This window comes from Hyla sarda, chromosome 4 (genome assembly GCF_029499605.1).
Source record: "Hyla sarda isolate aHylSar1 chromosome 4, aHylSar1.hap1, whole genome shotgun sequence".
Taxonomy (NCBI): domain Eukaryota; kingdom Metazoa; phylum Chordata; class Amphibia; order Anura; family Hylidae; genus Hyla; species Hyla sarda.
The window spans coordinates 47777195-47789481 of NC_079192.1; the positions used below are offsets into that span (position 1 = coordinate 47777195).

The 12287-nt window shown below is 45.1% G+C and overlaps 1 protein-coding gene across 4 annotated transcripts in view; it reads left to right on the forward strand.

The window, feature by feature from the left end:
* Positions 1–12287, forward strand: part of LOC130367866 (CD209 antigen-like protein E) — a 39874-nt gene that overhangs the window by 7512 nt on the left and 20075 nt on the right. The window contains exons 1-2 of one of the 4 annotated variants that reach the window (XM_056570779.1): positions 7250–7278; positions 11270–11395. In XM_056570779.1, coding sequence (XP_056426754.1) covers positions 11326–11395 — 70 coding nt within the window. In that variant the 5' untranslated portion in view covers positions 7250–7278; positions 11270–11325. The other 3 variants (XM_056570777.1, XM_056570776.1, XM_056570778.1) reach the window with 3 other exon arrangements.

The window sequence follows — 12287 nt, forward strand, 5'->3', positions numbered from 1 at the left end:
TCTGGAGCTCCCCCTATAACAGCAATCTGGTTGTGTAGTGTTGAGCTCCCTCTATAACAGCAGTCTGGTTGTGTAGTGTGGAGCTCCCCCTATAACAGCAGTCTGGTTGTGTAGTCTGGAGCTCCCCCTATAACAGCAGTCTGGTTGTGTAGGGTGGAGCTCCACCTGTAACAGCAGTCTGGTTGTGTAGTGTGGAGCGCCCCCTATAGCAGCAGTCTGGTTGTGTAGTCTCGAGCTCCCCCTATAACAGCAGTCTGGTTGAGTAGTCTGGAGCTCCCTCTATAACAGCAGTCTGGTTGTGTAGTGTGGAGTTCCACCTATAACAGCAGTCTGGTTGTGAGGTGTGGAGCTCCCTCTATAACAGCAGTCTGGTTGTGTAGGGTGGAGCTCCACCTGTAACAGCAGTCTGGTTGTGTATTCTGGAGCGCCCCCTATAACAGCAGTCTGGATGTGTAGTCTGGAGCGCCCCCTATAACAGCAGTCTGGATGTGTAGTCTGGGGTGCCCCCTATAACAGCAGTCTGGTTGTGTAGTCTGGAGCGCCCCCTATAACAGCAGTCTGGTTGTGTAGTATGGAACGCCCCCTATAACAGCAGTCTGGTTGTGTAGTCTGGAGCACCCCCTATAACAGCAGTCTGGTTGTGTAATGTGGAGCTCCACCTGTAACAGCAGTCTGGTTGTGTAGTATGGAGCGCCCCCTATAACAGCAGTCTGGTTGTGTAGTCTGGAGCTCCCCCTATAACAGCAGTCTGGTTATGTAGTGTGGAGTTCCCCCTATAACAGCAGTCTGGTTGTGTAGTCTGGAACGCCCCCTATAACAGCAGTCTGGTTGTGTAGTCTGGAGCTCCCCCTATAACAGCAGTCTGGTTGAGCAGTCTGGAGCTCCCCCTATAACAGCAGTCTGGTTGTGTAGTGTGGAGCTCCCTCTATAACAGCAGTCTGGTTGTGTAGTGTGGAGCTCCCCCTATAACAGAAGTCTGGTTGAGTAGTTTGGAGCTCCCCCTATAACAGCAGTCTGTTTGTGTAGTCTTGAGCATCCTCTATAACAGCAGTCTGGTTGTGTAGTGTGGAGCGCCCCTATAACAGCAGTCTGGTTGTGTAGTCTGGAGCTCCCCCTATAACAGCAATCTGGTTGTGTAGTGTTGAGCTCCCTCTATAACAGCAGTCTGGTTGTGTAGTGTGGAGCTCCCCCTATAACAGCAGTCTGGTTGTGTAGTCTGGAGCTCCCCCTATAACAGCAGTCTGGTTGTGTAGGGTGGAGCTCCACCTGTAACAGCAGTCTGGTTGTGTAGTGTGGAGCGCCCCCTATAGCAGCAGTCTGGTTGTGTAGTCTCGAGCTCCCCCTATAACAGCAGTCTGGTTGAGTAGTCTGGAGCTCCCTCTATAACAGCAGTCTGGTTGTGTAGTGTGGAGTTCCACCTATAACAGCAGTCTGGTTGTGAGGTGTGGAGCTCCCTCTATAACAGCAGTCTGGTTGTGTAGGGTGGAGCTCCACCTGTAACAGCAGTCTGGTTGTGTAGTGTGGAGCGCCCCCTATAACAACAGTCTGGAGCGCCCCCTATAACAGCAGTCTGGTTGTGTAGTGTGGAGTTCCACCTATATCAGCAGTCTGGTTGTGAGGTGTGGAGCTTCCTCTATAACAGCAGTCTGGTTGTGTAGTCTGGAGCACCCCCCTATAACACTGTGCTGACCCTACTAATATTTTAGGCAGTGCTTCCAGGCATCAGAGTGAGTCTGCGCAGAGCCTGATCCTGATGTGGTAGTGAGTGTGTTGGTGCTGATATGGTAGTGAGTGTGTTGGTCCTGATGTGGTAGTGAGTGTGTTGGTGCTGATGTGGTAGTGAGTGTGTTGGTGCTGATGTGGTAGTGAGTGTGTTGGTGCTGATGTGGTAGTGAGTGTGTTGGTGCTGATGTGGTACTGAGCGTGTTGGTGCTGATGTGGTAGTGAGTGTGTTGGTGCTGATGTGGTAGTGAGTGTGTTGGTGCTGATGTGGTAGTGAGTGTGTTGGTGCTGATGTGGTAGTGAGTGTGTTGGTGCTGATGTGGTAGTGAGTGTGTTGGTGCTGATGTGGTAGTGAGTGTGTTGGTGCTGATGTGGTAGTGAGTGTGTTTGTGCTGATGTGGTAGTGAGTGTGTTGGTGCTGATGTGGTAGTGAGTGTGTTGGTGCTGATGTGGTAGTGAGTGTGTTGGTGCTGATGTGGTAGTGAGTGTGTTGGTGCTGATGTGGTAGTGAGTGTGTTGGTGCTGATGTAGTAGTGAGTGTTTTGGTGCTGATGTGGTAGTGAGTGTGTTGGTGCTGATGTGGTAGTGAGTGTGTTGGTGCTGATGTGGTAGTAAGTGTGTTGGTGCTGATGTGGTAGTGAGTGTGTTGGTGCTGATGTGGTAGTGAGTGTGTTGGTGCTGATGTGGTACTGAGTGTGTTGATGCTGATGTGGTAGTGAGTGTGTTGGTGCTGATGTGGTAGTGAGTGTGTTGGTGCTGATGTGGTAGTGAGTGTGTTGGTGCTGATGTGGTATTGAGTGTGTTGGTGCTGATGTGGTAGTGAGTGTGTTGGTGCTGATGTGGTAGTGAGTGTGTTGGTGCTGATGTGTTAGTGTGTGTGTTGGTGCTGATGTGGTAGTGAGTGTGTTGGTGCTGATGTGGTAGTGAGTGTGTTGGTGCTGATGTGGTAGTGAGTGTGTTGGTGCTGATATGGTAGTGAGTGTGTTGGTGCTGATGTGGCAGTGAGTGTGTTGGTGCTGATGTGGTAGTGAGTGTGTTGGTGCTGATGTGGTAGTGAGTGTGTTGGTGCTGATGTGGTAGTGAGTGTGTTGGTGCTGATGTGGTAGTGAGTGTGTTGGTGCTGATGTGGTAGTGAGTGTGTTGGTGCTGATGTGGTAGTGAGTGTGTTGGTGCTGATGTGGTAGTGAGTGTGTTGGTGCTGAATGTTCCACCACAGTCCTTGGTAACTATGATGAGTTTGGTGACAATAGATCATTTAGAATGTCCCCAGCAATTATTCTTAGCCTGATGGAGTGTTGGAGATGAATGGTTGTAATCAGAGGCAGATTGACAAAACTTAGGGCCCCCAAAACAAATAAAGCAAGGGCAACATTATATCATATATGACTGATATCGAACCTATACACAGACCGATAACCCCTGCCCATTCAGTGCCCATATAGTGGTAAATATCAGTAGAAAGTTCTTTGCCATGAGATGCCATGTTGAACTTGCAGTGACTAATATTAGAGAGTGTGAGAGCGATAACACCAAATTTAAGACACCTGCTCCCAATTCACACCTGTGACCTTGTAAAACTAAGAAGTCACATGACATCAGGGAGGAAAAAATGGCTAATTGGACCCAAATTGGACATTTCCCCTTAGGGGTGTTCTCACTTTTGTGGCAAAGGTTTAGACATTAAAGGGGTACTCCGGCCCTGAGACATCTTATCCCCTATCCAAAGGATAGGGGATAAGATGTCTCACCGCCTGGGTCCCGCCACTGGGGACCCCCGCAATCTTGTGTTCGCCACCCACCTGTTTGAGCTGCATGCCGCGGTGCCAGCTCATGCCGGTTGGCGACCACGGGGCCGGAGTATCGTGACGTCACGACTCCGTGTGACGTCACCCCCCGCCCCCGCTATGCAAGTCCATAGGAGGGGGCGTGACCCCCGCGGTGAGACATCTTATCCCCTATCCTTTGGATTTGGGATATGATGTCTCAGGGCCGGAGTACCCCTTTAATGGCCGTGTGTTTAGCTTTACATTAAAAATCACGGTAGGAGTAAAAAAAAAAATGACCAATTGTATAAGATGACAGCGCCGTCAGCTCCACACCAGACTGTCTGGTTTACTATTTCCATTACTATAAACCAGAACTTATTTTAAGGCGTATTTGAATGTCTGAGGTGAAGATAAAGAGGAAGAAGACTATAGTACTACTACTTGCTTTAGTACTACTATTTGGAGATCTGACAGATCCGGCAAATTGTATGGAATCACCACCTCCTAGCATATTCAGAGATCACAGATATGGCACAAAACGATGTCTAAACATTCCGACTTCATGAAACATACCTCAGAGATACAAAAGAAATGATTTTATTAATGTCATATGTTTTTCCAGATCAAATGAAAAGAAAATAAGTGAAATCAGATGTGCAGATGTGCTGACTGTAGTCGCTTTTACACCACGTTTGGCAACTATTATGTCGATTGAAGCATTTTTAGTCTAGTGTTAGTACCTACTGTTGCTCCAAATATTATAACCACCTTCACCCCCCTTTATAACCAACACCTCCAAGGTTTCACGTTGGTTCTGTCCCCAGCTGCATTGCATTCAATTTAATTTGTGGACTTTGACAGTACTGCTCTAAACTACCCCCCTATGGGTAACCAGTAGTGTAAAGGGGTACTCCGCCCCAACGGATAGGGGATAAGATATCTGATCGCAGGGGTTCCCGCCGCTGGGGACCCCCGCGATCTCCCTGCTGCACGTGATATTCGTTTAGAGTAGAGATGAGCGGACTTACAGTAAATTCGATTCGTCACAAACTTCTCGGCTCGGCAGTTGATGACTTATCCTGCGTAAATTAGTTCAGCCTTCAGGCGCTCCGGTGGGCTGGAAAAGGTGGATACATTCCTAGGAAAGAGTCTCCTAGGACTGTATCCACCTTTTTCAGCCCACCAGAGCACCTGAAAGCTGAACTAATTTATGCAGGATAAATCATCAACTGCTGAGCCGAGAAGTTCGTGACGAATCAAACTTACTGTAAGTTTGCTCATCTCTAGTTTAGAGCGTCAGGTGCAACGCATTAAGGAGGCGTGACTGTGACGTCACGAGCCTCCACCCCACATCGCTAGTCATCCGGCATGGAGCAAAGTTAGCTCCGTGCACCAGATGTCTGGGGTGCTGCAGCCTAGATCACGGGGGTCCCCAGTGGCGGGACCCCCACGATCAGACATCTTATCCCCTATCCTATGTATTGGGGATAAGATGTCTAGGGGCGAAGTATCCCTTTAAGTTTATGGATGTAGCCTGATTTTTCAAGTGGTCTCCAACCTGTGGTCCTCCAGCTTGTATGAAACTACAAGTCCTGGTGGGGTTCAACCTTAAAGGGGTACTCCGGTGGAAAACATTTTTTTTTTTTTAATCAACTGGTGCCAAAAAGTTAAACAGATTTGTAAATTACTTCTATAAAAAAATAAAAATAAATCTTAATCCTTCCAGTACTTATTAGCTGATGAATACTACAGAGGAAATTCTTTTTTCTTTTTGGATTTCTTTTCTGTCTGTCCACAGTGCTCTCTGCTGACATCTCTGTCCATTTTAGGAACTGTCCAGAGCAGCATAGGTTTGCTATGGGGATTTTCTCCTTCCTGCTCTGGACAGTTCCTGAAATGGATAGAGGTGTCAGCAGAGAGCACTGTGGACAGACAGAAAAGAAATAAAAAAAGAAAAGAATTTCCTCTGTAGTATACAGACGGTAATAAGTACTGGAAGGATTAAGATTTTTTTTAATAGAAGTAATTTACAAATCTGTTTAACTTTCTGGCACCAGTTGATTTAAAAAAAAAAAAAAAAGTTTTCCACCGGAGTACCCCTTTAACCCCTTAAGGACGCAGGACGTAAATGTACGTCCTGGTGAGGTGGTACTTAACGCACCAGGACGTACATTTACGTCCTGTGCATAACCGCGGGCATCGGAGCGATGCCCGTGTCATGCGCGGCTGATCCCGGCTGCTGATCGCAGCCAGGGACCCGCCGGCAATGGCCGACGCCCGCGATCTCGCGGGCGTCCGCCATTAACCCCTCAGGTGCCGGGATCAATACAGATCCCGGCATCTGCGGCAGTGCGCGATTTGAATGAATGATCGGATCGCCCGCAGCGCTGCTCCCCTCACCTTCCTCCGTGCGGCTCCCGGCGTCTCCTGCTCTGGTCTGTGATCGAGCAGACCAGAGCAGAAGATGACCGAAAACACTGATCTGTTCTATGTCCTATACATAGAACAGATCAGTATTAGCAATCATGGTATTGCTATGAATAGTCCCCTATGGGGACTATTCAAGTGTAAAAAAAAATTTAAAAAAGTGTAAAAGTAAAAAAAAAGTGAAAAATCCCCTCCCCCAATAAAAAAGTAAAACGTCCATTTTTTCCTATTTTACCCCCAAAAAGCGTAAACATTTTTTTTTATAGACATATTTGGTATCACCGCGTGCGTAAATGTCCGAGCTATTAAAATAAAATGTTAATGATCCCGTACGGTGAACGGCGTGAACGAAAAAAAAAAAAAAAGTCCAAAATTCCTACTTTTTTATTACATTTTATTAAAAAAAATTATAAAAAATTTATTAAAAGTTTTTTATATTCAAATGTGGAATCAAAAAAAAGTGCAGATCATGGCGCAAAAAATGAGCCCCCATACCGCCGCTTATACGGAAAAATAAAAAAGTTAGAGGTCATCAAAATAAAGGGATTATAAACGTACTAATTTGGTTAAAAAGTTTGTGATTTTTTTTAAACGCAACAATAATATAAAAGTATGTAATAATGGGTATCATTTTAATCGCATTGACCCTCAGAATAAAGAACACACGTCATTTTTACCATAAATTGTACGGCGTGAAAACGAAACCTTCCAAAATTAGCAAAATTGCGTTTTTCGTTTTAATTTCCCCACAAAAATAGTGTTTTTTGGTTGCGCCATACATTTTATGATATAATGAGTGATGTCATTACAAAGGACAACTGGTCGTGCAAAAAACAAGCCCTCATACTAGTCTGTGGATGAAAATATAAAAGAGTTATGATTTTTAGAAGGCGAGGAGGAAAAAATGAAAATGTAAAAATTAAATTGTCTGAGTCCTTAAGGCCAAAATGGGCTGAGTCCTTAAGGGGTTAAGTTACCTGTTCTGGTGACCTAATATGGATTGTGAAAAGGACACGTCTACACCAAATATCACCATATATATATCAAATATCACTATAGTCTCCGGTGACTTTGTAACCAGGGGGAGTAATGAATCATTTCTTATTTTCACTGTTTTATTGAACCGGGGATGAAAATGGGTTTTGAAGAGATAAAGAGATAAAAACAGCTCAGTGGGGGAGATTTATCAAAACCTGTGCAGAGGAAGAGTGGTGCAGTTGCCCATAGCAACCAATCAGATTGCTTCTTTCATTTTCCACAGGCCTCTAAAGAGGCCTGTGGAAAATGAAAGAAGCAATCTGATTGGTTGCTATGGGCAACTACACCACTCTTCCTCTTCACAGGTTTTGATAAATCTCCCCAAGTAAGTAGAAGAAGAAGACAGACGTGGGAGAAGGTTACGCTCATTTTCTGTCTACTGGTGATGGAACCCGGCATCCCTGGGGACCTCTTCTTCCTTGTTGGGTGTGATCGGCAATGCTCTGTTAGTCTTTCTAAGGAAGAGAAAGTGAAGAGAGGAACCAGATTTTATCATCAGCTCTTCTGTAGATGTTCTTATCCAGCATGTACATCAATGACTCTCGAAGGACCACACTTGGACCCTAACCAGAGAGTCCATCTGTCCAGCATTGTTTTAGTCTCTCGGACCTTATAAGCACAGAGCTGGATTGTTGGGGGTACCTATGTGGAGTAGATAACAGCATAGACAGTGGACTGCGGAAAAGGACTGGTGATCTATAAAAAGGCTGATGTGTATTTAGTGCACACAGTGGATACAAGATGCAGAACGTTTATGGGAAGGCAGTCAATATGGGTGAGTACTGGTGATCTATAAAAAGGTTGACGTGTACTTAGTGCACACAGTGGATACAAGATGCAGAACGTTTATGAGAAGGCAGTCAATATGGGTGAGTACTTGTGATCTATAAAAAGGTTGACGTGTACTTAGTGCACACAGTGGATACAAGATGCAGAACGTTTATGAGAAGGCAGTCAATATGGGTGAGTACTGGTGATCTATAAAAAGGTTGACGTGTACTTAGTGCACACAGTGGATACAAGATGCAGAACGTTTATGGGAAGGCAGTCAATATGGGTGAGTACTGGTGATCTATAAAAATGCTGACGTGTACTTAGTGCACACAGTGGATACAAGATGCAGAACGTTTATGAGAAGGCAGTCAATATGGGTGAGTACTGGTGATCTATAAAAAGGTTGACGTGTACTTAGTGCACACAGTGGATACAAGATGCAGAACGTTTATGGGAAGGCAGTCAATATGGGTGAGTATAGATTACATATGTGAATGGACATAAGACGCCTCCCTGCCAGCAGCTGAATGTGGTATTTTCTTTCCAGTGGTATTGGAGTTGCCCCCTTCTCTCAAGTTGTTTACATTTTTATCCTATTGTTTATTATTATTTTTTTTTTTATTCTTTTATTTGTTTTTACATTCCTTATATCATTTACTATGTACTATGAATGTATTAAATTGGTTAGGATAACTGCTGGGTTACCATGTGTGTGTTTGTAATTTTTTTTTATTTTTTACACTTTATGGAATTTTTATTTTATTTTTTCTTACTGTTAATTTTTTTATTATGAATTATAATGCATTTTTTTGCCCCACTTCACAATCTGATTGATTGTTCGCTCTATGTTATAATATTTCAGTATACTCAGTATAGTGAGCTGCTGCTACCATTTGAATAGTATACTCAGTATAACCAAAATATTCCAGCCTCTCAGACAGAGAATCTGACTACCTAGATGCCGTGCTCGCCACTGACTGCTGCATATAGTTGGTTAATCTGTCAGGATCTGAGTTATCTCCCATCCCAGCTATAGATTACAGCTGCCACCTGCAGTTTATTGCCTTGACACAATTCCTGCGCGATCCCCACAATGCTATTTCCCTATTTCATCTAGGTGTCTATGCCTGTTACATAATTGTAGAACTATTGTTATACTCTTGGGGGGGAACGCTCAGGGGACCACTGGGACCCCCCTCCGCGATCTCCTGTACCGGGACCCTGTACTGCCGCAGCTCTGCACGACTAATGCTTGTGTCGTTGACCTCACTAAGAGGCCTACAGACATGGTCCCATTCAGCTCTATGGGAGAGGCAGGGAATCACAAACGCTGCATCTATTCCTCCCGCGTAGAGATACATGAAGGGGGCATGTCAGCGTCATACTGCGGCCGACACGCCGCCTGCAGGAGGTCGCAGGAGGTCCAAGCGTTTGAACCCCCTGCCATTAGGCACTTATCCCCTGCGGCTTTTGTGTTTACATTTTATTAAGACATTTTATGCATTTTAGCAGCAGAATCAACTGACCATGGACACACACACACACACACACACACACATATATATATATATATACAGTGGTCCCTCAACATACGATGGTAATCCATTCCAAACGTACCATCGTTTGTTGAAACCATCGCATGTTGAGGGATCCGTGCAATGTAAAGTATAGGACAGTGGTCTACAACCTGCCGTTGGCTGTCCGGGTATGCTGGGTGTTGTTGTTTTGCAACATCTGGAGGTCCGCAGGTTGAAGACCACTGTTAGAGGAAGTTGTACAGTACTCACCTGTCCCCGCCGCTCCGGACCGTCACCGCTTGTCACCGCTGCCCTGGATGTCACCTTCCATCGCTGTCGCCACGTCCCTGAGGTGTCCCCAACGCTCCGGCAAGGCCTCTTCTTCCCCTATTGGATGACAGGACGGCGTGCGCAGCGACGTGATGACGACAATGGAGAGCGCCGACGATACAGGAGATCCCGAAAAGGACACAGCGGAGCCCCGAGGACAGGTAAGAGACATCGCCGGAGCTCACGGGGCACTGTAAACGGCTATCCGGCGTCAGCTGAAGCAATCTGCGCTGCCGCATAGCCATTTATGCGATGGCCCCGACATAAAAAAACATTGTATGTTGATGCTGCCTTCAACATGCGAGGTCCTCTGAGAGGCCATCGCATGCTGAAATTATCCTATGTCGGGGCAATCGTAGGTCGAGGGGTCACTGTATATATATATGCTCCAAGTCCAGAAATCACAGCACCAGCCAGGTCGTGGATCTTCAAAAACTGGAAACTTTATTGTCCCCATCTCAAATGCAACGTTTCGGCAGTAATAGCCTTTATCAAGCATGCTTGATAAAGGCTATTACTGCCGAAACGTTGCAGGTTGGCACAGAGGTCGATCCCTGCTCTTCTTTTCCTATATATATATTTTATCTTACAGTAAATAAGATTAACTTATGCTGAAATACTTATAAATTGATCTGAAACTGATTTTTATTCTATTTTGCCCAGAACAGAAGATAAGACTACATGCGCCATGACATCATACTTGATATCATGATATTGTACTTAATACGGCATAACCTGCAGCAGCAGTCTAGACAAAATGGTTGGAGGGGTGGGTTCGTATCAGTATAAATCAACCAAGTGTGAGAATAATGACCTCCTAAACACAATACCATGATAATGTGTATGTGATCTAAGCATTTATATAAAAGAGGTTATAGAAGTATAACAATAGTTCTACCATTATGTAACAGACATAGATACCTGGATCATATAGTGAAGTAGCGTACAAAGCATGTTGGGGTGTCATCATCTCCTTACTCTCCCACACCCTTTACTTTCTTTGGGATGGGTTTGCATACTATTTCACGTCAGTTCCACTCTGGCTATAAATACTACGTCTGACACGTGTGAGCAGCCGGCTAACAGTTCGGCTCCCCGCCACTGCGGGTAACACACGTCCCTGGAGCTTTCTACTCACAATTAGGACGCCACAACCGTGTCGTACTATGCTTCTGATAGAACCGTGGACCCGGTCTATTGGGTTAAGGAAGAACTCCATCTTCTGAGCCCCAATGCTTGTGGGCTCAGATACTTTTATTGTCTACTATTATGAGATATGTACCACTTGTTTAGCCCCTGAGGAGGTCACATGTTACAGTGTGCCGAAATGCGTAGGGAATTGTGGTTTTTCCAGAACATAGAGAGCTGATTACGGGCATCTATGTACTGTTGTGTACATTATCCTAATATTGTGGGAGTCCTCTCCCCATCTGTTATATTTTAGCAGATTATATCAGGCGTCCATTTGGTTTGTGCACCTCTCATCTGAGTGCTACAAACAACAATACTGCATCACATGCATTATATTTCTTAATTACTATCATTAAAAGCTAAGTTTTATATGCACCTCCCCCCCCCCTCTTTACTATATTTGTTTGGGAGATCACATATACGGGTTAGTAGATACCCCTACAAATCTATTACTCATTCAATCTATAAACTTCACAATGTTATTCGATGTCTTCTTGTCCTCAGCTTGTAGACTCTCTGATGATGAGGCTGATGACTATGAGAACGTCGACAACAGGAAGATGCCTGCTCTACCGGAACGAATGAAGAAGGAGAAAAAAAACACAGGCAAAAAGGACCTGCAGCTAAAACGTAAAATAGTAAAATGTTGTAACATTATATGTTATTGTGGTGGTGAGCCACGGCGTGTGAAGGTGAGGTGTATGGGGCAGATGTTGTAGCCCAGGTGTTACTAACCCCTAAATGTTCGTGATGCCAGGGCGTGGTTTTCCTAAGTAACCACCCGAAGGTAGCTCTGCTATCCCAAGGCTAGGCAGGGCAATAATAGTACAAGACCAGGTCAGGGTTAACGGTAGCTTTACTGAGGTAGACAGATGGAAATAGTCTTTACAGCTAGGCCAGGATCCCAGAGAGGTGGCCAGTAACACAGAAGGACCTCGCAACTTGCTGGGACTTGTAGTGACTTTGACAGACTTTAGGACAGCCACGGTGACTATAATAGACTTGACTATAGACTTGACTGTAGGTAGTGACAGCAGACATAGACCAATCACAACGTTCTTTGGGATTACCCCCTCTGGAAAAAAAGCCCTCTTATTAGATATTAATAACTTTAAATGATAGAAAACCACACGTGAGTTAAAATTCTCAGTGCTGCTCACTTATGCCAATGATATATGGGAGTTTTAGATTGGATAGGTAGTCCCCCAGCATTGGCTGTCTCTCACACCTTCCTATTAATGCTGGGTTTTATTTATTTTCACTGGGCTACAATCCACAGAGTCCCATAATTACATTCTGGATTCCTCTCTGGTACCCTGTTGTCCTGTTATTGATAGCTCTCCTAACCAGTTATGGGAGGCCTCTCACTTGCCTTCCCTCTGTATGGTAGCACTTATGCTACTTGGATGCCGGTCAGGCACCGGCTCCTATTTATTGTTTTCTTGTTCTCATAGCAGAGTGGCAGCACTGGCTAAAATCCTCGCAATCTGACTCCAGTCGGTTCATTTTTGCACCGTATCAG